Consider the following 27,953-nt stretch of genomic DNA (forward strand, 5'->3'; position numbering starts at 1 on the left):
CCAACATCCTCTGCCCCAACTATCAACCAAACGTCAAGGAAGAACACAAATGTTTTCAGACACATAGGTTTAAAAATTTACTTCTTACACATCTTTTTTCCAAGAAGATGCATTTCCCAAGAGATGCATCTCCTCCACTGCGGAAGTAAACCAAGACAGAGGAGTACATGGAGACAAGAGCAAGACAGCCACGGCAGGAGTGAGGGAAGGGAGATTCCCAGAAGTTGTGCCTGGGAGCAGGCAGGAAGCTCTGGGAAGATTTTTGCCCTAAGATAGAAAAAAATTTCTGTTGCAGCTAAGTATCTTGAAGAGGTTTATAAACAATTAGTGGCAAGTTCAGAGTTGAATAATCAAATGTGCATTTACCATGAAGCTAATCAAGCATAAATTTCAAGACTGTTCACTTGCAAATGCCCTTTTCAAGACCCTGTACATAATTTTGTATTGCAATTTTATATCTTTCCTCTTAAGGAGAACCTGCAATATAAGCTGGTGATAAGCACATAGATAAGTACAGAAGCTAATGGAAAAGGCAATTATTAACCCAAGGGAAAATAAAGTGGTTGGACTGGAAAGGAAAAGTACCAAGTTTACTAAATGGCTGCACTCTGAATAATATTTACATACTCATAATGACATAAGCATTGTCTGCTGACCTAAGAGAATTCAGATATGGCTGATAGGAGGGTGGGGAGAGAGGAAGGGGATGTGGACAGCTCAGCCTGGGACAGGAAAGAAATACTAAATTCTCATTTTCCAACGTGGGAAGACAATTGTTAATATTTAAACCTTAAAACTCAAGAAATATCAATATAAGAATGCCATTTTTAAATGGGGATTAAACACCAGATGGGAAGGGAGAGATGAGGGGAGAGAATGGGAATCCGATATTTTTTGTAAGAAATCTTGTAGAACTATTTGACTCTTTAACTACATACAGAACTTTTATTTTTAAAAAAAACACACACACAAAATAATCTAAGTGCACTATTTTTAACTAGATTTTTAAAAGAAGAAAAATGGTCTCATTCCGGTAATTCAAAACGCACTCCCAGGCTAGTCCAGTCATTGCATATCAAAAGTCCAAACCTGTATTCAAAATTAGAACTTCATCCACACAGGAGACCCTCGAGAGAAGCGATCCGAGAGAACAGAATCAGGCCGAGCGCACCTGCCCGGGGAGGCGGGACACGTGGAGGGAGATGAGGGGCCGCTGCTTCGGCCGGTGGGCGCGTGGACTTTTCCTGGAGGCTTGGGGGCGGCGGCCGGGAGGTGGGCAAGGAGGAAGGCGGGAGGGAGCCGGCGCCTCGGCTTTCTTTCCCCGCTCATCCTCCTCCGCGGCCGCAGCAGCCCGGGAAGAAAGCCCGGCGTCGGGGGGTCCCCACACCTGGGCGCTGTGAGAGCCGGGAGACCCCGCGGGGCGGGCGCGCCGGGTCGAGCTGAGCCCGGCGGTCGGGACGCACCTGGCGGGAGGCGGGGCGGCAGGTGCGTCTGCCCGCCCGAAGGCGCAGGCCGGCTGCGGGGCCTCCTCGCCGCTCGCTGCCAGCCGGAGCCCGCGCCTTTACGCACCGAGCGCGGCGCCCGCGGGCCTCGGGGCGCAGCAGCCGCCACCCGCGCCCTGTAGGACTGGGGCTGCCGGGCGCCGCAGGTGTTTGCGAGGTGGCCTCAGGTCACGTCCAGGGCGACTTGCGGGAAGCTTGGACTTCTTGGCCGGAAAGAGACGGTGCCTGGGAAGTGGACGCATGGCCACGGTTCCTTTGCACCCACTAACTGTGGAGCCTGGAGAGCCACGCTCTGTGCATCTCTTCTTGTTCTTCTGTAATAGACTGGAACAGCTTTATTGAGGTATAATGAACATTCAGTGAACCGCCAGACACAAAGGGTACAATTCCATCATTTTGGAGCATGCGTCCTCCAGCGAAGTTGTCACAATCCAGATCTCCAATTTACCCACCACCCCAAAAGTTTCGTGGGCCCTCTCTTTCCCCCTCCTTGGCTGCCCACCCCCAATGCTTTTATCCCTGTGGGTTAGTTTGGACTTTGTTGAATTGTATAAAAGTGGGATCATAAATGAGTACTCCTGTGTCTGCCTTCTTCCCACATAATTATTCTGAGGTCCATCTATGTTGTGTATCCACAACCCATTCCTTTTCACTGCTGTGTCGTTTCCACAGTGTGGCTGTACCAAGATTTGCTTATTCATTCGTTGGTGTTTCCCTTTTTTAACAATGACCAATAAAGCCACCTGAGCATTCCTGGACAGGCCTTGAAATGAACGTGTGCTCTTGTTTCTATTGCGTAAATAAATACCTGGGAACACAATGGCCAGGCCACATGGCAGGCGCCAGAACTGTCAAGTTGTTGCTTAAAGTGGTTGTACCATTTTATGTTCCTGCCAGCAGTGTCTGAAAGTTCTGGCGCTTCCACATCTTTGCCAACACTTGGCATGGCCAGTCCTTTAAGTTTCAGACATCCTAACTGGCTCTGCCATATCACCTGCTAAAATACCTGTTAAATTACCATGGGCAAGGCGGTGGACTTGGCCCAGTGGTTAGGGTGTCCGTCTACCACATGGGAGGTCCATGGTTCAAACCCCAGGCCTCCTTGACCCGTGTGGAGCTGGCCCATGCGCAGTGCTGATGTGCACAAGGATTGCCCTGCCACGCAGGAGTGTCCCCCACGTAGGGGAGCCCCACACGCAAGGAGTGCGCCCCATAAGGAGAGCCGCCCAGAGCGAAAGAAAGTGCAGCCTGCCCAGGAATGGTGCCGCACACACGGAGAGCTGACACAACAAGATGACACAACAAAAAGAAACACAGTTTCCTGTGCCGCTGACAACAACAGAAGTGGACAAAGAAGACACAGCAAATAGACACAGAGAACAGACAACCCGGGTTGGGGGGAGGAAGGGGAGAGAAATAAATAAATAAATGTTAAAAAAAAAATTGCCATGGGCAACTCACTTAACTTCCAAGGGGCTAAATTTTCTTATCTGTAAAGTGGGAACATTGGAAGAGCTGATTTGCCCGGGGTCATGGCAGGTCAAATTTACACAGATCAGTGACGATCTTGCTTTAACACATTATAGAAATTTAATTTCCATGAGAGAAGCAAATTTCCAAAGAGTTTAAGGATTACGTCAGACATGAAGGAGGGGAATTTGAATGTTTTTGAGTCACTGTTTGCCAAGAAATTCACTTTTCATTTAGTTTTCACAACTATCTCATGAGGAAAGAATAGTTGCCCCATTTAAGGTGATAGAAAGCTCTGATGTCGCTGCAAAGCCCGGCTCGTCTTGCTTGTCCCCTGCAGGTGCACTGGCGCTCGGCCACCCCCCACTGAGCTCTGTCCCCCACGCCAGCTGAGTCACAGTTCACAATAATCTCAGCGACGTTTCAACCTTAGCACAACAGTCTGGGCAGGCCTCCCCGGATACGCAGCTGCTGAGGGCTTAAAAGAAAGGCCGGCGGACACTCAAGCGATGCTCTGAGAGCCTTAATGAAGTGGCTTTTCCGGAGGGCAATTTGGCAAAATAGAGCACCAAAAACCTTACAAATGAAAAGGCTTTTGATCCTGAATCCCTCTTTCATGAATTTACCCTAAGGGTAAATTTATTTCACATACAATTTGTCATTTCTGCTTTTGGTGTCATGTTTAGATGGCTTACTGAAGCCAGCTAGTAAGATAGGCAATCGGCAGATGGACCTGGAACCTGGCAAGAAGTCCACGTGGACACCAGTAGCCCCAGGACGGCTGCCAGAAGACCCTCCCCAAGATTCTGCCACTCAGAAGCCCAGATACTCCCAAGGACTTTATCACTGGGCCCTCCCGGGGGACTGATGGGGGATAATCAATCAAAACAGCAAACAGCCAGGCCTCCTGCCCTGCCATTGGCAAAGGGGTGGGATAATTAATGGTTCAAAAGGCAGGCACAAGGCCTGAACCCCCGCTCTCTCCCATTTGGACCCCAATCCTGGCTGCCTTCTCCTCCCCCATGGATCAACACGCAAGGAAAACCTGGGCATTTATAATCTATAATGGGGAACTGTAGTCTGTGAATCAGCCCTCTTTATCACTTTTCAGCCCCTTCACCTCCACCTGGGACCTGTGATCTGTTATTTTCTCCCATTTCTCGTTCCTCCCTGCCTGAATAAATTACTGGCCTAACTCACCTGACTGCTCTTGAAATTCATTTCTGCAGTATAGTAAAGAACCTAGATAAAATCCAGTAACATTACCAACCCTGAGGTTACACAAATATTTACCTTTTTAAAATGTTTGAACCTTTAGTTTATTTGGAATTCAACTTGCTGTGAAGAAGAGAATGTAACCTTATTTATTTTTTCAAATGGATAGGGTTCCAAAGCACCCTGTCTTTATTAATCCATTCTTTCTGCTCCAGTTTTAACTCTGGAAGCTGGACTTGGAAATGCAATCCACTGCCTTTCAGACTGTACCTGAGGAAACCTTAGACTGAGTCAGGAGACCGCGCTGTCCCTTGACCCTGCAAGACAGGGCATCCGTCACTTCCCTCTGTCCTCTTTGGGTTCTGTGAGCAATTCCAACTTGAAGCAGAACTAAGTAACATGAGGAAACCGGGGAAATGTGTCTCCATCCATTAAGCATGCCCTAGATGGTGACTCAGCTTATCTAGAGCCTAAATCATCATTTTTCTCCCCAAACCAGTTCCTCCTCCACACTTCTCTATTTGTGCCGGGCAGACTCAAGAGCTTGACATCATCCCCGAGGCCAGGCCCTGCCTCCTGCCCACCCAGACGGCCGTCACGCCGGCCCCTCGTTTCCGAGCGCCCCCGGCCCAGGCTTCCTGGGCCTGGGCGCTCCTCGCCGCCCACGCAGGAGTGCACACCGTCCCTCCCTCACCTGCTTGGCTGCCCACTGTCATCGCGGAGAGAACCTTTGGCGTCACGTCCCCTCTGGGCTCCTGGCTGCCCAGCTCGCCCCATCGCCAGCCTCCGCTCTGGCTGGAGCGTGCTCTCTGCCTGCCCTCTGCCGCATTTTGCCGCCTCTCTCCTCTTCTACCACCAGTCTGAACTGGATTTAGGGATCTCTTTAAAATATGCCTTTCAAGTACTGAATCGAGTATTATGATACTTGATCTTAATTTTAGGAATAAGTGGCATTGTTGCTCTTTTTTTTTAAAGATTTATTTTTTATTTGTTTCTCTCCCCTTCCCCCCCACCCCCCACCCCAGTTCTCTGTTCTCTGTGTCCATTTGCTGTGTGTTCTTTTGTCCGCTTCTGTTGTTATCAGCGGCACCGGAATCTGTGTTTCTTTTTGTTGTGTCATCTTGTTGTGTCAGCTCTCCGTGTGTGCGGCACCATTCCTGGGCAGGCTGCACTTTCTTTCGCGCTGGGCGGCTCTCCTTACGGGGCGCACTACTTGCGCGTGTGGCTCCTCTACACGGGGACACCCCTGCGTGGCAGGGCACTCCTTGCGCGGATCAGCACTGCACATGGGCCAGCTCCACATGGGTCAAGGAGGCCCGGGGTTTGAACCGCAGACCTCCCATGTGGTAGACGGACGCCCTAACCACTGGGCCAAGTCCATTTGCCTGGCATTGCTGCTTAATGCTCATACGTTTACTTGTCAGTAGCCCTCACAAAAGTAAACTTCTAAGAACAGAGGTAAGTCCTGCCTTTTCCAGGCTCTTCTTTTGAAAGACACAGAGCCGGAGGTCCTGGCCATTTTGCACCTAAGATTTTACAGAACAGGGCCCTGGAGGCTGAAGGAAGTGCTGAGCCAGCAGACACAGCAGCCTGGCTCCTGCTTCCGGGTCCTCCGGGCCCAGCTGGGCGCTGCCCTTGCCCTTCTCCTCACCCCCTCCCCAGGCCGCCTCGTTCACTCCCCAGGCGTCCACTCCAGCTCGAGCCCACAGGTCCCTCCTGAGCCTAAACTCGCGGGTGCGACCCCACTGGCCTGGCCCAGGCCTCGCGGGCAGCATGCCTGCCTCTAAACTCGCTGCATTTCCAGCGCGTCTCTCAGAATGCTGCTCGGGGCGTCCTCACGGCGCCTCCCGGCTCAGGGGCTCCTGGGTCTGTCCGCCTCCCCTGCTGTCACAGAGCCTCTCCGCACGTGGGCTCCCTCCCTGTAGGGCCCAGGCAGCGACCAGAGCAGTCGCCTTAAAGCACAGACACCGCAAGCTGCCTTCATGACATGCCAGGTGCTCAGCCACCTCCGAGGGGGCCGTGCCACCAGTGCCCGCAGCCCCTTCCAGCCGCTGCCCTCGCCCTCTGCCCGGGCCCACCAGGCGTGGGAGCCGAAGCTCAGATCTCCTTCCCTGCGTCTGGCTGTACCTTCTTTGGGCTAAATCCTGCCCACTGCTGCTGCTCTGGGAAACGTTCCCTGACCTTCTGCACGAGGTCAAGACCCCTGCTACACACCTAGGACCCCCGCCCAGCAGCACCACAGCTGTGTTGTGCAGAGTGCAGCTCCTCTGGGAGACGTTTGATTACTGCCCCAGGCCTCAGCTCCCAGATCAAAGATCCGCACAGGAGCAAACAGAGGAGTGGGTGACGAGCTGATCCTGTCTAGACTGCCACGTCCCGAGGCGGGTGAGCCAGTTTGCCTCCTACTCAGAATTCCCTGCCGTAGAGCTGCGCTTGCCACCCATGCTTCCCACCTCGTGCAAGACGGGGCCTGGGCCAGCCAGGTAAGGGCAGGCCTCACTTCCAGGGCTGGACGAGGAAGGAGAACGAAAGACGGGGCAGCCTGTGCGGAGGTGTGGAGGGGCTGCAGGACCTGGGCAGGCAGGACGCGCACTCTCAAGGCGCCGTCTTGTTCAGCCTTCCACAGCCGGGGCCGTAAGCCTGCTTCACAGGCGAAATCTCAAGGCAGGGAGAGGCCGCTCCCCAGGCCCTCACGCACACTCCGCAGCCTCGGCCGGACGTCCACCGCCACGTCCAAGTCCAACTTCCTAAGAAATGGCTGCAGCGCCGCCCGGGAAGGCTCCTGGATGCCCAGGTCAGCAGTGCGGCCCCAGCCAGGGCCTGAGCGTCAGGGTCACCTTCGCTGTCTCCCCACGTGCGAGAAGCCTCTGGCCGAGGTGCCCACGCCAGCCTTTGTGCTCGGCCCACGCCCCGCCGGCTCCTGAGCCCAGGCTCCCACTCTGCGCTGTCCCCAGAAGAGCCCTTGGGGACGGAAGGCCTGGGGGCGAGCACAGCCCCTGGGGTTCAGGCAGGACCCCATCTTCTTGGGGAGGTTCATTTTCTTATCAGAATGCTCCCACACTTGCCAAAGCCTGAACTTCCTTTTTTTGAGGGTAATCGAGAGCCCAGATGGCTTTCTAGAAAACAAGGCTGAGTCATAATCACTCAACAGAGGGGGAGAAAGGGTCATTTCCCTCTGATTTATCAAAAACCGTTATTTATTTCTGTACTAGGAAAGGAATTTATTTCTATTTATGCTCGAATGACGAGTCAAATTTGCCACTGAAGTAATGAAGAGGAGCAGACTGCAATGCGGATGGGTCTGTGACTCTGTAGGTCACGGGAGGGCACGAGCCCGGGCGGCCCTGTGCAGCCAGACCTGGCACTTCCAGAGCAGGCGCCTGCAGCGGCAGTCATGGCGGGTGGTCGTGGACTCTGCCGTCGTCCTGGCGCAGCTCCCTTCACCGGCACGGAGGTGCCCGAGGCTGGGCAGGGCCGAGCCGCTTGCTCTCGGACACCCTGGTCCCGGCTCCTCCCGCGGCCCGTCCTGCTGCAGTCAGAGGTTCTCCCAAAAGGAAGGAGGAGAAACCGCGGCTGGCCCCTTCCCAGCCTGTGTGAGCCTCAACCAAGAGCTTGTGCAAAAAGCTGTGAAACACGGCAAAGTGCCACAGAAATGGTAGACTTTTCATGTAATTCATATGGTTCATATGTACTCAATAACACCAGCTTTATTGTCAGCCATTATATTTTCCCAGCTAGTTTATCTTTATGTCTGAAATCAGAAATTGGCCAAAACGAAAGCGTCTGACTAGATTTGTGATTTGTCTTTTTTGGAAAATTCACCTTCCAGAGGGTGAAGACTGCTGAGAGGAATGCTCGCCTAGACACTACTGCCCGAGAAGGAGCGTGCGAGGGGCCTCGGGTGGGTTTTTGGAGAAGGCGGGAAGTTGCAGCCGGGCAGGGTAGTCAGACGGGTGCAGGCACCCCAGGAACACCCTCTGGCCTTCCAGGGACCAGACCGCTGAAAAGCTGCTTCTCACTTGTGCAAAGTCTAAAGCAGGTTGCTCTGCGGGCGCCCGTCGGCAGCCTCCCATCCAGACCCCCGACGTCCACGTCGCTGCTCCAGGGAGTCAGGGGTGAGGGGCAGGGCCGGGCAGGCAAGGGAGAGGAAGCACAGGGCGCCGGCCAAGGCGTCCTGCACGTGCGCACACGGATGTGTGGGGAGCGGCGGCACCGCCGCACGTGCGCTCCCCAGACTCCAAGAAAGCAAACGCCAAAAGGTCCCGATCTACAGTCCTTGAAAAAGAAAAACAGGGAGGAAATACATGAATATTACATGATACATGAATACATGTATGTAAATACATGAATAATACATGAACTATAATTACATGAATAGTGATTCTCTCCAGTCATTACATTATTACATAATCTGTGGGTTTTATTTTCTTCTTTATAGATTTTATATCTCCCCAACAATACTTAAAAATATGTTTTAGGGAAGCAGACTTGGCCCAGTGGTTAGGGCGTCCGTCTACCACATGGGAGGTCCACGGTTCAAACCCCGGGCCTCCTTGACCTGTGTGAGGCTGGTCCATGTGCAGTGCTGATGCGTGCAAGGAGTGCCCTGCCACACAGGGGTGTCCCCCACGTAGGGGAGCCCCACGCGCAAGGAGTGCGCCCTGTAAGGAGAGCCGCCCAGCGTAAAAGTGCAGCCTGCCCAGGAATGGTGCCACACACACGGAGAGCTGCCACAACAAGATGACACAACACAGATTCCCGTGCCACTGACAACAACAGAAGCGGACACAGAAGAACACGCAGCAAATAGACACAGAAAAATAAGGGAAGGGGAGAGAAATAAATAAATAAATCTTTTAAATATATATATATATGTTTTAGATTCCAAAATGAATACGAGTCGCTTTTGAAATTGAGAAACAAGTTAGACCAGAGATAACGATGACCCCAATGAGGACTGATGAGGAAAATGACTCAGGAAAAGAGGGAATTTCTTTTTAAAAACCCAGTGAGGAAGAAAAGCGAGGCACAGGCACAGTCGCAGCCTGCGCCGCAGGACGCCCGAGGAGCGCTGGCTCTCGGCGGGCAGGGAAGGGGATTCAGACAGCAGACAGGCAGCTGGACGGGCTGCGGTGAAGCGCAGGAGCCACAGCTGCCGGGGGCTGGGAGGGACTTGGCGCCTCTGCTGCAGGCCCAGCGTCTTGAAGGTCCGCGCCTCCAGCCACCGCCTCCCTCCATTCATGTAATCTCAAGCTTCTTTTAAAAAAACAATAAAAAAAAGAATCAGTGAGCGCCTGTTTTAGCTCTGGCTCTCAGAAAAATTCGCCATGTGACCTTGAGGCTACACTTCCCCTCCACTTCCTTTTATAAAAGTGAGCCTGAACCAGATGGTCTAGAGCCGCACCTTTCCCTAACATACAACCCAAGGCAAAGCAGAACTGAAAATTAATTTAAAAAGCAGAGGAAAGGGAGAGGCACCTGTGGCTGACCCACTTCAACATCTGGGCAGCCCGGAGACCGTGGGCAGGCTGCGTCCTCGGCCTGCACTGGACGTCCTGGTCTGTGCAGCGTGCTAAGAGTTCTGACCTCGCAGGTTTGAGGAGAGGAGGATGCAGCGTAACACCTGGATTGCTGTTGGCTATTTCAGGCCTGTTCCTCCCTCAACCACCGTGGAATTTTAAAGCAGATTACAACTAAATGGGGCGTCCACTGTCTCCGCACGCAGTGGCTGAGACAGGTTTTACTCCTCCAGAGAGACTTTACCCACCCAGAAAGTAGTGCTTGCGCCCCTGAATGTTCACGTGGAAGAGTCGAGCTTCTCTCTGCCTCACGCGGCCCTTTGGCGCTGGCTCCACGCGGCCCTTCTGCAGCTGGCCCAGCTCCACGCGGCACTTTGGGCTGGTTCCTGAGCTATCCACACCTTCCAGTCTTGGTGGGCCGGGGTTGAGGGCAAGGCCACCGCCCAGACCCCACCGCCGCCCAGGATCTCAGCAGCCCCAGCAGCTCCGCCCCGAGCCTGGGTATCACAGAGGGAGACTTCGCTGGAAGAAGAGAGAAGAGGAAGCTATTTCAAGCTTTTCTTCTTAATCTTTTTTAAAACAACGCTCCTGGACCCAAACGGCTGGCCTTAGGGAAGGGGGGCCTGGGGGGACCTCCTCCAGCCCACCGCTGCGTGTTGGTAGAGGGAAGGACTCGACGCGGTGGAAAGAGTTTGGATGGAATCGGAAACCTGAGTTCGAGTGCTGGCCCTGCCGTTCCGTGGCGTTGGGTTGGTCGCTTGACCCCTTCGGAGGTCCCCGCTGGTGGTGGCAGCCCCCTCGTGCAGGGGCAGCGAGGGGGCAGGGAGGCCGTGAGGGGGGCGCCGGAGACCGCGAGGCAGTCCTCAGATGACAAGCGTCGCCCTGGTTCTCTGGACCCACAGCCCCCAAGCTTGTAAAGCACATCCAGTCGCCACAGACACACATCCTCTCATCCTCCGTGCTAATTTACTAATCGTGAAATATGCCAATGCCTAACAAAACCCCCGGTACAGAGTAAGTACACAGTAATTTTTTTGAAAGATTTAGGTGAAAATGAATCAAGAGTAATTTTTCAGGCCTCTTCAGAGCCACAAGGTGCATGCGTGAAGCCACTAAAAGTCCCTGTCCCAGGACAGACACACGTCCTCACACGGGCACACTTACACACGCACACCAGGCTCTGGCAGAGCTTGGTCCAGCCTGTGCCTCTCTCCACTCCCGAGGCGGGGCGGTCTGCGATGAGGCTTACCTACAGGTCAACCTTTGTTCAGAGGCGTGGACAGGCAGGCTCTCACTTCCTGAACCTCGCCCACCGCTTCTTCCTTTACAGCCAGTTTCCAAGGTCACGTGAAGGGAATGGCTGGGTGATGCCAAAGTGAGCAGCCTGCCTGCAGGAAACCAGACTCCTCTTGAGAAACTCCACAGTGCATCGGGGAATTCTCCACAGCAGAGGAGCAGCGGCGGCCAGGATGGGTGGTGCCGCAAATGGCAGGGCCAGGTGTTTTCCCGGATTGCCAAAGAGGAGCCGTGCATTGTTCCCAGAAACTATGTACCTCCAGGGGTTCCATGGCAGCCTTTGCCTGAAACTTTTCTCCCTGTTGAAGGTCCCAAAATAACTTTTTCCCAAGAACCCTCTCTTCCTTGGTGAACTGAAGTGCTGGACTGATGACTCCAGGTTCCCAGAGACCAAGCCATTAGGCTGCTGCTGTTTTGTATAGCTGAGCCATTGTTAGGCCACTGCTGTTTGCGTGTAGCTAAGCCATCGTTAGGCTGCTGCTGTTTGCGTGTAGCCGAGCCATCGTTAGGCTCTGTTGTTTGCATGTAGCTGCATCTCCATAGCAACCTCCTTCGCAACATGCAGTTGCCTCAGGAGAGCCCCAGGAGGCAGAGGGTTGATCAGGACTACCCTTTCAGCATTGCCTGGAGAAGAGGCAACACAGACGCAGAGTCTGCCCTGAGCTGCCACGCTTCTGTGCAGTCTGGTCCTGCTCCTACATTGCCACTTAGTGCAGGGACTTGTCCATAAGGCTCATGATAGGTCTATAACCAAGAGGAGCTGGACTGCTGAGGGACCGGGCATCAAATCAGAGTGTTGCAGCTGGAAGAGATCTGAACGGCCATCTACCCAACCATACCAAACAATCCAGCTGAACAAGACGGGAGAAAATAAATGCTTCACCCAACACCCACAGACCTCAGGGCTTTGCTGTTTTGCTTTCTAAACTGTGTTGCGGTGCCTGCCATTCTTTCTCAGGGCTTTGCTGTTTGCTTTCTAAACCGTGTTGCGGTGCCTGCCATTCTTTCTCTACCCTTTTTTCTCTCCTCTGTTTCCTTTATTTAAATGTATGTGGCCCAAACTCCCACCAGGAGACCTGAAACGCCCATCTGATAAACAGTCTGGTGTCCACCATCTGAACTGGGCTGGTCTCAGAGACGGAAAGAGCCTCGAGTGGCCACTGGCGCACTCAGCCTCCTTCGAGGTCTCCAGGCCCTGGGGCTGTCCCGCTGCAGCAGTGTGCACCCGAGCGTGGGCGCAGCGCTAGGCGCCGGCTTCTCAGGGCCTCGCCCGCCTCCCCTCGCACGTGCTGGGTGTAGCCTGGAGAAGCCCGGCCTGCTTTTGGGCTCTGGCAGGGACTTCTCTCCTGCAGCTCTCTCAGCTCTGTAGCAATTGCATTGACAGTATTCAGAGCAGCAAGAAGATGAAAATTTCTGTGGTAGAATATGACTTTTCTCTCCTCTGCTCTACCCTCATCACCCCATCAAGCAAATCTTCCTCTTCAGAAAAGATGGGTCATCTCTCTTCCCTGCCACCCCTTGGATGCCAGGGACTGACCAGCAGTGCATGGCTGGGCGTGTGGCCCTGAGCACATACACCAGCCCAAACGCAAACCACGGCTACCACACACGCCTTCACCCCAGCCACCTATAAATTCTTATTTTTGGTCGCCCTTCCTCCCCCACCATATTTTTTAGAAACTTGATACCCTTCCTGCTCGTCTTTCTTTCTCTAACACCACGGTTTTGTAATCACATACAGCAAAGCAATAAATAAATGAACCAAGTTAAGTAGGTCCTGGAATCTCTGCAAACAATTTTTGAAAATTATCAAGTATAATTTTCTTGACAGACATCTGTCATTAGTCTGGCCAGTATCAAGTTGAAATGAGCAATAACCATCAACAGATTCCTTCCTGTAAATTCCCATGACGTGATGCACTCACTGCCACGCCTACTGCGGAAAAAACAAAAGGCAAAGGAGCCTGTCTCAACAAGGCTCCCGGCCAAGAGGAAGCAACTGCAGCAGAGCTCCAGCCACAAGGTACTGCCCTGGTCACAGACCTGGCTTCTGCGTCGTTTTTCCTGCTGACAGCTGGCTGTCAGACTGCCCTCTCTGAACTGTCGCCTCTACCTTTCTCTGGCTGGGGGTGAGCTGAATCACAGGCAGACCTCAAAGAACGCCTCTCGTTCTGTGGTCAGGGAACTTAGGGAGAGGAAACTGCCTCACTCAAGGGCCTACCCTGTCTCTGCCAAGCATCTCTATACAACAAATGCCTCGTTCTGTTTTTTTAACCAAACTTTGCCTGAGAGCCTACTATGTGCCACACATTCGGCTGGGCACGGACAAGATAACTTGATAATTAAACCGATCCTAAAAGAAGGTTACAATCTAGTGGAGGAGACAGATAAATATAAACGCAACACAAAGGAGTGACTGCGGGGAAGGGGGGAATGCTGAGTGTGGCTGTTCCATCAGGTTCCCTCTCTCAGGCATCTGGCTCCGAGGCCGCGCTGCCAGCGTCAGTGTTCCCATCGCAGAAGCTACAATGGCCACAGTCCCTGACCTGTTTGAAGACCTGAAGAGCTGCTGCAGGTAACAGATTCTATCTCTCGATCTGATGAGGGATTGGCTGGACCCCTGCAGGGCCAGGCTAGGCAGAGGCTGTGGAGATGACTGAGCCGTGTAGAAACACAGCTGCCGAGGTCCGCTGAGGCCCGCGTGAACTCAGAACCACGTAACACAGTCTCACTGGGCTCATATGCTCTGGGCACGGGGGCTTTGACGGATTGCCTGAGAGAGAACCATCTCAGAAAAATGTTCTGATTCCATTCAGAAATGGGAATTGACTGCACAGCTGTTTGAGGGGCAACATAGTCAAACCGCATTCAGGCATAAGAGAAAGGTAAATGAAGAGAAAGTTAAACTCTAGAATATTTTAATCAGAAATGGCACTCCTATACCTGTAATACCAGCTAACACGATCTGAACTATCAAAATGTTGCTTGGATGGTACTATTAGTGAATACATGAAAGCAATGCGTAACATATGATCTATTTCATTTTAAAAAAGAGAGATACTTCAAAAGTAGTTGTTTTTCTTGAAGAGTTTAACATGTTTCTCTGGAATTCAGTTAAAACTCTTGAACTTGTTAGCTAAGCCCAGTTTTCATAGATAAAGCTCAAAATTCAAGCCCAGTCCTTTATTCCTAATTCCAAATCATGAATTACTGGATGTGTGTGCACTGAAGTCCTAATTTTCAAAGATGCCGTAACGGCCAAGTGTGTGAGATGCACTAAAAGGCGCTGCCCAGTGACTGTGGAGATTTACATTCTCACCATCCTGTTCTGACAGTGAAAATGAAGACAGTTCCCAGGACCTGCCTCTGGACCAGGTGAGCAAATGGCTGCGGGCGGCAGCGCCCCTACCCCGGGCCCGGAGGGAGGAGTGGCAGCTCGAGCCCCAGATACTTGCGCTGGGCGCTCACAGCTTTTGACGCCGGGGACACACACCTCCTCGTTGTGAGCGGGGCCGGCTGCCGCCCTAAGCACTGCCTTGCGTGTCTCTGGTGCCGGCTTTAAACACTGTTTCCAGAGGAGCCTTCCTAGAGCATACTGAGCACTGTCAAGCAGGGGCTCCACCCCAAGGGGCTGATCTGAAGGCCACTGTCACCGTGACCACAGTTAGCCTATTTCATCACAGCACCTCACTTCGAGTCTTTGCAGATGAGTGACAAATCTTCCTAAGAGAGCGTATCCTTTCAGGAAGTCCTGAAAGGAAGGAAAGAGGGATGGGAGGCAGGGAGGAGCAGGAGAGCAAAGGACTGCGTGGCCTTCCCCTCGCTGCGCGTGCTGGACACACTCCTAGAAAGGAGGCTCGTTCTGTCACGGCAGCCGCTCAGTCGCCCCTTTCCTCCCTCACAGCAGTCCTTCTATGACGCCTGCTTCGGTCCACTTCCTGGGGACTGCATGGATAAAATGAGGTCTCTGGGCACCCCTGACTCCACGAAGACACCCCGGCTTACCTATGAGGAGAGCGTGGTACTGGTGACAGCCGGAGGGAAGGTTCTGAAGAGGAGACGACTGAGCTTAAACCTGCCCATCGTTGAGGACGACCTGGGCGCTGACAGTGGGCCCAAAGCAGGTAAGGGGCTGAGCACGAGGTGCCCTTCCTTTCCAGCCCTGTAAGCAGGGACAAGAGGTGTGTGGAAAATAAGGTCTAGAACCAGCAACAAGAGGCCACCAGGCCCTCGCACGGCAGCCTACACGGAGAGAAAATTAATTTTGATCCCTCTCCAGTGGGGAGGAGTCTAGAATACTTGCCCACAGGCTCATTTCTTGGCAATATTGCAAAGGTCGTGTGACCTTTAGCCTTTAGAGAGAAAAGTTATGTGCTGTAACTGGGAGACCACACATCAAAGTCAGGTCTATCCAACCATAAAAACCATGATTTTTCTCACATGTCTTTACTGTACAAACCTCCCAATAATTCTTATTTTTAAGATAACATCTAAATAATATGTTCATCTAGAAAGTTGGAAAATACAAGAAAATATAAGAAAAAATAAAAATCACTTAGAGTTCACCAATACCAACACTACAGTGTGTTCCATGAAGCCATTTCTGTGTACACACACATGCATAAACATATATATGTTTAACTTTGTTAGGATCATAGTATACATACTGCACCCAGCTTTTTTCACTTAACAAAATATCAAGGACATTTCAGAATACCAATTTTTCACCATTATAAATAATGTGATGATGAACATCTGAATCCCTAAATCTTCATTTCCAACTCTATTTCCTTAGAACAGATTCTAGAAGAGGAATTTCTCAGTGTCACAAGGGTTTGTGAAGCTACTGATACACACCACCTTCCAGAAAGATGGGAGACAGGCTGCGCCCTTGGTTACATAGATGGCTCTTAACTGATTCATTTTTTCCTTAGAATACATTAATTTGAAAATATAGATGGAAAATAATGGTAGTCTTCCTGGTTACTTAGAAACATCCAGACAATGAAAAAATGAGAAAGTTACATAAATAATCTTGGCAGGGGGAGAGCCTATTGCCCGAGGACTCTATGTTTTAAAAGAAGCAAATAAGTAATCTTAGAACAATTCCACTGCTGACAGATGATCTCATTTCCCTTCCACTTTCTCATGTGGACTGGAATGTTCCTATTGTCCCTTCCATAGCTACTTCCACGGTTGTATTAGGTTGTGCATGTCACCTGCGTTTGTACCCAGACAGTAATCTGACCTTGTGATATTGGTTTAGAAATCAAGCCCAGATCAGCACATTACACCCTCCAGAGCAACGTGAAATACAGCTTTATAAGGGTCATCAAGAACCAGTTCATCCTCAACGACGACCTTGCTCAAAGCATAATTCGAGACCCACTGGGTCCACACCTCAGAGCTGCTGCGTTAAACAATCTGGAGTATGCAGGTAAACAACCAACTCTGACTGCCACCCCCCACACACACCCCTCAGTTTTAGTTCTTCATTTCTTTTGGCTTTCTGCTCTCAAAGAATAATCTTCTCTAGATTATGGCTTTGCATAATTGTTCTAAAATAGGATGAAGCGTATAATCCCTGCAAAAATCCTAGGGAAACACAGACATTTCAGCCAAGTCTGGACACTGAAATTGGAATGTAAGACTTTCTGATGTAGCTCTCATTTGGTTCTCTTAGACACTCTTAATCCCATTTTTAAAGATGAGGGAATTTGGAGCCTCAGAAATAACTGACAAACTCAAGTTTACCCAGAAGGCCCTGAGCTGCAATCACTCTGCATTAGAAAGGCTGCTGATCAAACTTAAAAATAACACCAAACTAGAAAGAATAATTATCTTAGATAACATAATTGTGAGGAAAACAGCCAATAAACTTCAAATGTGGTCTGAAGGATGAAACTTATTGTCCGAAAAGTTTGTCATATCCAATTTCCATGGAGGACATGTTTTAGTTTCAGGACATGTGTATAAAATTATTTTCAAAGATCCAAAGAGGCAATTTTGCAATAAGCAAGTGGGGCTTTTCCGGATTGAACACATTTCAGCGAACATGCTCTCCACTCTATGACATTTCAAATTTATTTTATGTTCTGGTTTTCTGCTTAATGTTATCTGACACAGGAGTCCTAAATATTGGCATGAGTACATGCAGTTGCCATTTTTAAAGGCACAAGAGTGTCCATCATGCTGCCTTGCAGATCCCCTGGATTGATTCTAAGTCGCTCTGCTGCAAACATCTTTGTATATATTATTGTTTCTTCCCTTTGAGGTTACTTCTTTGGAGCATATCCCCAAGTGGAATTCTTGGGTCAATAGGCATAATTTTGCAGTTCTCATTAAACATTGTTCTCTAAGAAAATGTGAACTGCTTTTCAGAGTCTCTAACAACTAATGACTGTATCAGTTTCCTCATACCACTCCCTTTGAGGTCATTATGAACTCACAACCTAATAAATTCCAGGGTCTTATTCCACTAAGGTAGTTAGAAGAGATTCAACAAATACTTATTCAGTCCCCAAAAGTCCATTCAACACAGAAAACCCTGAAGCCATTAATCAAGCATTCACCTGCCTGGGATACAAAGACACATCGAAGATTCATCCCTCACTCCAGGGACTTACACTGTATTTGGGGACGTAACCCAGCACCGACAGAAAGTTTTGATTTTATGCAACTTTGACAAATTCACCTTCTTTTTGGCTCTTCTCTTTACCAGTGAAATTTGACATGGGTGCTTATAAACCAACAGAGGTTAATAAACGTCCTGTGACTCTAAGAATCTCAAAAACGCGACTGTTTGTGAGTGCTCAAGACGAGAGTGAACCTGTGCTCCTGAAGGTCAGTCCCCTCGGTCTCCACTTCCCCTCACTTACAGCCCATGTGTTTGCAAGTGACCACACAGTCTCCCGGCCAGGTGGCACAGTCCACTTCCCTCCCTACCTGGCCTCCCTCCTCCCTACCCCACTCCCAGGGGCAATCCAGGTAGGCTCTGGGAGAGAGTGAAACGGAGGTGGCAGAGTAAAGAGGAGGAAACTCTCCTCCTTCTCCTCTCCCTGCCTGACCCCACTCACCTCCCATCCCAGGGCACCCCACGTCCAGGCTGTACCACCACCCACTCACACCTACAGGAACGAGAACTGAGAGCAACGGGGTTGCCTCCAAGGAGCTCAGAGAAGCCAAGTGAGGTCAGAGAGCCCAAAGGAAAACTCAGAAGCCAAGATTCAAACCCTGGCCTTCTGGCTCCAGCGCCCTCTCTTCCCACTATGCCAGAAGTATCCTTCATCCCAGCCCCACGGCTACCACCATTCGCCCCCTCTTAACCATACAGACACGCCCACCCACCATAGCCTTCAATGTTTTCTATATGGATAAACAACTTATTTCAGTAAATAAGGTTTATGTGGATATGTTTCTTTACCTGGATCAAGTGAGAGGACAGTGATGTCGGCAGAGCACAGCAGTAACTTCATTCATTAATTCATTCAACCAGCACTATTGAGAGCCTTCTATTTTTCAGGCATAATGCCAACAGCTATGTAGATAGCAGTGAGCCAAAGTCTTAAGCCTTATCACCTCCTGCGAGACACAGACAATAGACAAGACAAACAACCAAAAAAGGGTGCGAAATGCTGTAAAGAAAACAGAATGCTGAGAAAGAGAAAAGGGAGAGTACGGTTTAGATGGAGTGGCAAGGGCACAGCTGCCTGAGAGGCGCGGCGGCTGATGAGAGGGCCTGAGCACCCAGCGATGAGGCGGTTACAGCCGTTCTCCACGGTGAGAAGGGGTGCTCTTGGAGCTGGGGTGCTGTGCGAGGAAGACAGAAAAGCCCAGCGAGTGCCTGCCCAGCCTTGCATGTGAATTTCACTTGAGGTACAGTAAAAAGCCATTAAGGGGTTTCAACAGGCGAACGTCGGTCCTGCCTCATGTATGTTTTCTAAATCGGAGACCAGATGAGAAGGAAGGCCTCAGCGCAAGCAGAACGTCCAGTTAGGAGGCCATGATGGTAGTCACGGGCAGGGGAGAGGAAGACAAGTGGACAGAAGGAGCCAGAATAAGATTTATAATTTTGGAGATGGAACCCACAGGAGGAAGAGGGGAAATTCCATTTACTAACATGAGAAAAAGGATCATTTTAGGAAGTGAAATCCTTACTGGCCTTGAAAATACGAGGAAACCTTAAAAAGATATTTATTTGCTTTAGATTAGAAAGAGTAGGGTAGAAGGATCTCAAGTTGAAATTTGAAATTGTTTTTCCATAAAATGTTGTTAGATTCTATTTATACTCACAGAAACAATACAGTCTAAAAGGATCACAATTGCCTGAAAATTGTACTGACAGGGCTGATATACCTGGGAAGGTGTGTGGGTTTCATCTTTGATTGCTGACGTATATACAATCACCCAAATGCTAAATTATTTGCCTTCAGGTATGATTTGCACACTTGGAGGTGAAAATGTTTAGAGGCCTAAGAATCACCGGTGCTGATTAGGTGCAAAATGCCTAATGCAATGTTGAAGGTAGGGCAAGAGCAAAGCTTCACCCCACACCTGCAGGGTGCAGCAGCCACGCGTGTCACGGCAATCTTCATGACTCGCTGGGATTTCTCTCTGGTTAACCGAGGAATCCAACTGTTATGAACAACCTGGGCCATACGCTAAATAGGCATGCCATAAATGCTAGTGGCGTGAACAGATGAGCATGGGAGCTGTGTGCCTCACAGGTCAGAGTCACAGTCCTGGAGCACTGTGACTCTCATAAAAGCCACATGCCAAGGACTTGGCCTGTTCTTTTCCCGGAACTTTCTTGTTCTCTAACAGAGCTCTGTTTCCTTATCGTAGGAGATGCCTGAGACACCTAGGATCATCACTGGTAGTGAAACTAGCCTGCTCTTCTTCTGGGAAACCTACGGCACCAGGCACTACTTCAGGTCAGTCACCCACCCCGAGCTGCTCATTGCCACGATGGAAGACGCACAGGTGCACATGGCCAGGGGGCAACCCTCTATCACGGACTTTCAGATACAGGAGAACCAGGCTTGACTATGAAGACTCCGTACCTGAGAGGTGTGGGCCGTCTGTATGTACCATGTACAAGAAAGTCAAACACCGACCTCCTAGTCACCCGCTGAGCACGTGCTGAGCCTTTGTAATTCTAAGGGAATGTTCACCTCTCTGTGAGAGAGGCAGGTTAGTGGGACCAACACTAGCTATTATTTAAAGAGCCCTGCACTTTGCGAAGTACCAATCACATTATTTTTCTTCCTGACACTCTTGGTTGGACCAGGCTCCTGACGAAGCCACTGCATTACAGGTGGGTCAACGAAGGCGTGAGAAAGCAAACACCCACGGGCAGTCAGGATGAGAACCCAACTGCTTCCTTCTGCTTTTAAGTTTCTGGGACCTCCGTTTTATCATCTACAAAATGGAGGGATCATATCTGTGTCCCTCCTGCCTTGGTGGCTTCTCTGTGCCAATCACTGGGGTCATTTTGGTAAAATACTTCTTGAAGCTGAGCCTCAAGAAAAAGGCAAAGTGTAGAATGCTATTTTATGTTATTTATGTATATACACATACCTGTATTTATAAATTGTTTTTAAGATTATGCTAACTTATTATTATATTTATGGCAGTTCTGAGGTGGCTTTCTGAGAAGGCCAAGGCAGTGTTTTCCAGGCCCATGACTGAGGGAGTTGGTTGAGGGAAAGCAGGAAACTCAGCCCAAGTTGCGCTTTTCCACAGCCATGAAGATCTGTGCTCTAGTACCCAGGAGTCCTGCAATTATGATAACAAACCAAAATAAATTACTTTTGTTTGAGCTTTAATGGGTCGGTCCTTTACTCCTCTCCCTTTAAACATGTTTTGGCATTAGTGTATCACTCGATTTCATCTGTAGTCGGGTCTACTAAGAGGGGATGCACTTAACTTTGGAAACCACAGGCCCACCGTTATCTGGGATGAATCAATGTTCTTTCTGGGTCTAAAACTGTGATCAGAACATAGCACTGCATGATCATGTTATCAGTCATAACCAATAAAACTGACAACACAGTTAATCTGATAGTTACTTGTTGTCTCATTATTTTACTCTATGGTAATTAGGGACACATGGTAGAAGTTCCCATAAACAAGTATAAAGTAGTGTTACTTTTACAAAGCCAAACCAAGATTTAATGGTTTTTCTCTTCTCTGTTAACTTGCCAGTGTGCATGACTGGCATTGCTATTACCAGATTCAGTTAAAGTGTGCCTCACATGTAGACAACACGTGCATTCCTGCATCCGTACAATCTCACACACACAGGGGCACACTGAACACAACCACTGGGCCTAGCTTCCAAGTGGCAAAGGGTCTCTGTAGCCCCTTGGCCTGCTGCGGTCCACCGCCTCTCGTGCCTCACTGCATTCTAACCACATAGTCAGATGCTTCCTGCTCCGTAAACCCAGCTGGGAGGACTAGCTCCAGGGTTCCTAGGAATCCAAATGCTCAAGTTACCAGACTCTCTAGAGCATGAAGTACAGCTGACCAGCCCCATGGACAAAATCGGGCCCACGTACTGCACAGGGAGACACAGGTATAGCCTGTGCTCAAATGCTGTGGCTCTAGAGTACAGACATGCCCCCAGGAGGTTTTCCTAAGCCTGGCCAGCAACCAGCTTCTCCAGGTGTGGGTCCCTGAAGACCTCTTTTGCTAAGAGTCAAGCCAGAAGGAGAAACCACCTGCTCCTTGTGATATCACCCTATAACTTGGCAATTCTGGAAGAGGACAGGAAGTGCCCAGAAAGCACAGCACTCTCTACCTGAATAGATTTTAAGAGGAACAATTACTAAGCAAATGGATCTGAGAAAAAACAAATAGTGTTTCCTCTGTCAGGACACTGGCCGCCAACTCTCCCTCTTAATAGAGCTCCTTCCTCTCGAGCACCGGTATCTCTCCTCTCCCGCACCTGAGAGCATCCAGCCATGCAGCCAGAAACATAAGCAGCGCAGTATGGCAGGAGAAAGAGTGACATGCACAGGTCTTGGAAGATGACATGAGACAAAGAAGCTGGGGCCGGCCTCTGGAGAAGCAGGAAGAAAAATTATCACACTCAGATGTAGAACGATCACTCTAGAGAGCAGATTAGCATGAGCAGTGGCTGTGGCAGGGAATCCACCAATTTAGGAAGCAGTTGCAAGGTTCAGATGAGATGCTGGATTGAAGCAACTGCAATGGTAAAAAAAGGAGACAGGTTCAAAATATCTTGTGTTGTAAAAAGTTAAAATCAAGAGAAGCTGGAGATGAAGTGGGAGCCATCTAAGATGGCCCTCGGCTTCCCAGTCCTGGAGATGGGTGAGTGATGTCATAATCTGGTTTTTCGGTAGGAATATGGAGTTCTTCTCAGATTGAGGAGGAAGAAGGATGAGTATCATTTTAGGCACGTAATTGAGCTATTGGCAGGATACCCAAGTTCAGAGCATACTGGGCAGACGATAATGTGTCTGGAACTCACGAGCTGAGTTCAAGATACAGATTTGGAAGACATCAGCAGGTACGTAGCAGATAAAACCCTAAAAAAAGAGACATCAGAGAGAGAAGACAAAAGAAGCGTATGGCTAATACTATGGGTTGTCCATTCACTGCCATTTCCCCCTCCTTCCTCACTCACAGATCCGTGACTTCCTTCAGCCAGCAATGTGCCCATCCCAAGGACTCAATCCAATTGATTTAAGAAACCATGGCCATTCTATCCTCAGGTAAGACTTAGTCCTGTCTACTGAGATGTCAATATGCTGCAGTGATTCCTATGAAAGATTTTCTACCCTGATAAAACCTCTGGGAAGAACATACTTTTACCTCCTTCCTACATGCTTAAGACACACGCAATGGGGATGTGGAGCTGGGAGCCACAACCAACTCGCAGCCACTGGGAAGGCCAGCAGAGTGGAGGGAGAAAAAGAACCAGCATCCACTTTTTAAGGAAGTAAGAGAAGTCATTGCGGTTTAAGTCATTTCCATCTGGTTTGCTATTATTTGAAGCCAAGCTCAGTCTGACTGATAAAGAACAAAGAAAGCACAGAGAGAAAAGGAGACCTGTCCTCCTTTCCCTGTTCTTTCTGGCTACCACTACTTTCCTAGGATTTCCCTACCTTAATCCCAGGATTTCCGTACCTTAAGATCTAAGTCTAGATTATCTCTGGTTTCCTCACCCTTGGTTTCAAGAAATACTTAAGAACTATTTCAATATTACTCAACATTTTAAGAAATAGAGAAACATAAAACACTGAATAAACAATGCAAATTCAAGAAATCTTTAAAAAGTATTGATAGCTGCTTTGTCTCTGATCAATAGTGAAATACTGAATCATAATAGAAATGGCCTCAGAAGGGTATACTGACATATTCTCTGTAATTTTCCCTAAGTCTACCTTCACCCCCACTGCCCTAAACAGTTGGGCCACCCTGATGAGATAGTTCTTTCATTAAGGTCTTAGACATCAGTCTCTAAACTGAGGAAAGTAAAACCAAATCCCTGCCTTTAAATCAAAGGTACAGAAGCAAAAGGCCAAATGTTTCTCTAACCCTGCTCCCCACTGAGTCATCTCTTCTGACATTCAAAAGCTCCTACAGCTGGGGTGATGGAAATAGTTGAGATAGCAATACATATTGTGATGGTTGTGAAATATGCTTCTGTATGTATAATTATTGTGATGGTTGTTTTATGACCATGCACATTTGTCAAAACTGTCATTTCACTCTTGACCAACACTGACTTGTCAATCTTTCATAAAATGTATTGCCCCGAATTGAGTATAATACTCAGGATATGGTCAGAGCAGCACAGCCTGGCATGGGCTTTTTCCTTCCTTTTTTCAACACCATGCCTTTGTTAATATAGACTAGGCATTGGCTTTTTAAAAGTCAGCTGGCATTGTTGGTTCTTACAGTTCTTGTAGGCAGCCAAGACCTGTAGACTGTCAACCTAACTTCAGAACTTTAAACATATCCCTGTCAAATTAAACCTTGTTAGTTTGACCCTGAGATCTTTCTAGCCTATTTTGGATTCTGATCTTTCATTTGAAACACGGATTTCCCTCCTAGCCTTGTAACATATGCAATTTGGTACACATCTTTATTTTATTCATAATGTAGTACTGAACATAAAAAATGGGTTAAAAACATTTTCACAGTGTGATCCTGTTTTTATTTAAAATGTTTATTGGATGTATTAAAAAGAGTATGGGAAGGTATACATCAAAATAGTAAGTCTTTCTGATTGATTTATAAATTTTATATTTTCTTGATTTTCTGATTTTTAAAATGATTTAGATGATTGTGCAACACAATACCAATTTACCCAAATAAAATTTATTTAAAAACAACTCGTTGAAACTCTTCTGCCATCGTGTAAATTGAAATTGGCTCGCTATCTTATAATCCAGGCTTTTGAGAACTTAGACTGCTATGGAGACAAAGAGAACAGACTTTAGACTCAGTGAGTACTAGATTCACACCTCATTGAGTTACCTGATGTCACTTAATCTCTCATCTTCATAAAAATCAAGATAGTAAATGTCTTAGTTTGCCAAAGGGATGCCAATGCAAAGTACTAGAAATGATTGGCTTTTAAAATGGGGGTTTTTTCTAGGGTAAAAGCTTACAGTTCCAAGGTCATGAAATGTTCAAATCAAGACACCATCAGAGATGCTCTGTCAACAAAGTCAGGTCCTGGAGATCATGGAGCCCTGCCACGTGGCAAAGATGGTGGCTCTCTGCCAAGGTCCCTGCCTTCCCCTCCAGAATCTACCGTCTCCCAGAGCTCAGCTGATGGCAACCAGGCATAGGATTTGTCTCTTTCTGGGCCTCCTCTCTCAGTCTCAGTTGCTCTGCTTGCTTCCCGAGTTCGGCTGTGAGCTATCAGGATACGGCTCATCTCTTTATCCTTGAGCTGCTCCATGGGCCCAGCCTCTTGGGGGACTTTGTGCTTTAGTGTTGGCTGCTAGTGATCCTTGAGTCTTCTTTCACATGGTGGGGTCAAAATGGCAGTTTCCTTTCTCTGTGTTTCTCTTCTGTGTCTTCATTTATATAAGGCCTAGCAAGAAGGTAGAGACTCAACCTGAGTCACTCCTCACTGACATGGTCCAATCAAAAAGGGTCTCATGCTCACAGGAATAAATTAGTTCAAGAGCCTAATTTTTCTTTTCGAGATTCATAAAAGAACTTCAAACTGTCACAGTAATCAAAAGGTTGTTGGATTAAATGAGGTAAAATACCAAGAGCTTAGTATGGTAGCAGGTATTTAGAATGTTCAGTCATTCACTGACAAGCAGTTGATATAATTTTTACTGAGTAAATACTCCCGGAGAGACTGATCCACAGCCAGGATGACAATGAAATCAAGTCCCTGAACCCACAGAACTGAAGTTTGGACCTTGGTGATAGAAAATGCCCTACAGACAAGTCTCTTAACCAGCCAGCCAGCTAGCCATGGTGGCTTCAACCTAGCCACATAAATTTCTTTCCAACTTCTACATCATTGATTTTTTTACCATGCCATCTAAGAAAGTCTTCAATGATAGCCATGGATAAGAGCAGCTCTCAAGTTGGAATAGCCAACAGTATGACTGAGTGGACTTACAACTTTTTCCACAAAATAGTGTGGTCACTGTACTGAAAGAAAGTTTAGAGAGAGAAAGGTCCATGTATTCATTCAACAGGTACCTACTGAGTTCCTTTTGGGTGCCAGGAATGATGCATACAATGGTCTACTCTCATAAGGCTTACAGACTAGCAAGGAAAGAGACAAATAATCAAACTAGTCAAAAAATAAGACTAGAAAATGATTCCTTGAAAAAGGGATGCCTTGCCTAAGACAAAAGGATGATTAAGACAACTTAGAGATACTCAATAATAAAAAGATATAACCCAATTAAAAATGGGCAGAGGATTTGATTAGGTATTTCAAAAAAAAAAGACATACAAATAGCCAATAAGTATATGAAAAGCCGCTCAGCATCATCAGCCATCAGGAAAATGCAAATCAAAACCACAATGAATACCATTTCTTACCCACTAGGATGGCTATAATCAAAAACAGACAATAACAGGAGTTGAAGAGGATGTGGAGATTGGAACCCTCGTGCAATGCTGGTGGGAATGTAAAATGGTACTGTATACTGTGAAAACAGTTTGGCAGTTCTTCCAGTGAAATGGAGAACTACCATATGATCCAGTAACTCCTCTCCTAGGTATTTATCCAAGAGAATTAAAAACATCATCCACATAAAAACTCGCACATGCATGTTTGTAGCAGCTCTATTCACAATAGCTAAATGTTCATCAACTGATGAATGAGTAGACTATTCAGTCTTAAAAAGCAACAAAGTACTGATAAACACTACACCATGGGTGAACCTGGAAAACATTTCGCTAAGTGAAAGCAGCCAAACACCAAAGGTCAGGCAATTTATGATTCCATTTAAAAGAAATATCCAGAACAGGCGAATCCAGAGGCAGAAAACAAGTTAAGGGTTTACAGGGAATGGGCACAGGAGGGGGAAGTGGGGAGTGCTTGCTTTATTGGTACAGGTTTGTGTTTGGGGTGATGAGAAAGTTCTAGAACTAGATAGCAGTGATGGTTGTACAACATTGTGAACATACTTAATTCCATTGAATTTTATACACTTTAAAAATGGTTAAAATGGTAAATTCTATGCTATGTATATTTTGCCACAAAAGCAACTAACTAAATAAATAAGTACAATGGCAGCCTGTTATACATGATTAAATGATTTTTTTTACTTCCAACAATATTTCATTATTTCCAATGGAGCTCCTTATAAATATATGTGCATAAATTTACACACCTTTTTCCCTAAATGTTCTAAAGTTGAACTGTATACTTTATATGGGTGAATTGTATAGTATATAAATTACATCTCGACAAGGTGTTACATTAAAAAAAAAAAAGTAACTAAAGAGAAAGGGAGCAGAAGGCTGGGTTCCCAGAGAGAGAGGAGTTATGTAGGACTGAAGAAGAAAGCAGTGTCAGGGAGCGCCTGCGAGGGGAGAGGTGCGCTGAGGCCGACAGGCACAGGCCAGGACAGCGAGAAGCCGCCAAGGCCGCCAGCCACCAGGACAAGGACAAGTTGCTGGTGGGCTGAGAATTGTTTGGCCTACCTAGTTGTTTTCTCCACACGTTGTGTCCTTTTACGAAACAGTCCTTCAAGTGTCCAAAGGACCTAGGAAGGGGTGGAGAGAGAGGCTGGCAGGCCCATTTGAAGGCGTTTCTTAACAAGGGGCACGTGCTCCCCAACAGCAGGCCAGGGGACTCGCCCGGCAAGGCCACGCCCCAGCCCCGGCATTATTTCAGAAACGGCGGGAGCCTAGCAGGGACTGGAGGACACCTGGAAGGAGAGGGGTTGAGCGCCCGCTCCGCCGCCCAGGTCCGAGGTTCCATCCCCCGTACCGCCTAAAAATCAATTTTAAAATGTGAGTGAAAGCTGTTCAGTCGCTGGAATTCTAGGAAAACGAACGCAACGCCCTTCTCTAAAACTGTCTGGACAGGACTTCCTTAAGCAGAGACACTCACTCGTGAACAAAGCCGTTCATGAAAAATGCCCAGTTGCTAGATTTAATATTTAGGCACAGATTCCTGGTCCTCGACAAACTGTCCAACATGCTCACCAAAATAACTTTTCTTATTCTACACATATCTTCCACACTGTTCATTAATCGCCAAGATGCGCGGGGAAGGGCTGCGGGACGGCTTCAGCGGCGCCCTCCGCTCACCGGGGCGGGCCTCGAGGGCGCGGAAGGGCTGGCGCCGGGGCGGTGAGACCGCGCTGCGTTCCACCTCAGGCCCGGGCCGCGGCGACGGGGAAGGCGGCGGGCCGGGGTGCGGGCCTCGGGGACGCGGGCTGCCGGGAGGGACCGGCCGAAGCCGCCCGGCCGCCAGAGGCCCCAGCAC

At 48.7% G+C, this 27,953-nt stretch overlaps 1 protein-coding gene and 1 long non-coding RNA gene across 5 annotated transcripts; one reads left to right on the top strand and one right to left on the bottom strand.

The window, feature by feature from the left end:
- Positions 1–64: 64 nt before the first annotated feature.
- On the bottom strand, positions 65–27,951 carry LOC105744398 (uncharacterized). 4 transcript variants are annotated; one of them, XR_011646057.1, is made up of 6 exons: positions 27,671–27,951; positions 15,008–15,164; positions 10,956–11,094; positions 9,955–10,228; positions 5,573–8,462; positions 65–2,538 (listed from the first exon to the last, which is right to left on the bottom strand). It is a non-coding gene; the product is annotated as an uncharacterized lncRNA (long non-coding RNA). The 4 variants fall into 4 exon arrangements; XR_002793657.3 differs by lacking the exon at positions 65–2,538 and adding an exon at positions 27,164–27,225 and having other exon boundaries at positions 7,869–8,462; XR_002793658.3 differs by lacking the exon at positions 65–2,538 and having other exon boundaries at positions 7,869–8,462; positions 10,956–11,090.
- On the top strand, positions 13,495–20,829 carry IL1A (interleukin 1 alpha). The gene is made up of 6 exons (XM_004475738.3): positions 13,495–13,577; positions 14,338–14,377; positions 14,907–15,126; positions 16,269–16,439; positions 17,724–17,845; positions 19,847–20,829. Exons 1-6 carry the CDS (start codon positions 13,531–13,533, stop codon positions 20,045–20,047), a joined length of 801 nt encoding a protein of 266 aa, XP_004475795.1. The 5' UTR covers positions 13,495–13,530; the 3' UTR covers positions 20,048–20,829.
- Positions 27,952–27,953: the final 2 nt, after the last annotated feature.

The sequence above is a fragment of the Dasypus novemcinctus genome, chromosome 17, assembly GCF_030445035.2.
Source record: "Dasypus novemcinctus isolate mDasNov1 chromosome 17, mDasNov1.1.hap2, whole genome shotgun sequence".
NCBI classification, from domain to species: Eukaryota; Metazoa; Chordata; class Mammalia; order Cingulata; family Dasypodidae; genus Dasypus; species Dasypus novemcinctus.

What these genes read in the sequence shown, in the direction of transcription:
- IL1A (XM_004475738.3), top strand. Translation starts at nt 13,531, where the DNA reads ATGGCCACAGTCCCTGACCTGTTTGAAGACCTGAAGAGCTGCTGCAG. An exon ending in GACCTGAAGAGCTGCTGCAG is followed by an intron (nt 13,578 to 14,337) that starts GTAACAGATTCT and finishes CTGTTCTGACAG; the next exon opens with TGAAAATGAAGACAGTTCCC. An exon ending in AAACAATCTGGAGTATGCAG is followed by an intron (nt 16,440 to 17,723) that starts GTAAACAACCAA and finishes TCTCTTTACCAG; the next exon opens with TGAAATTTGACATGGGTGCT.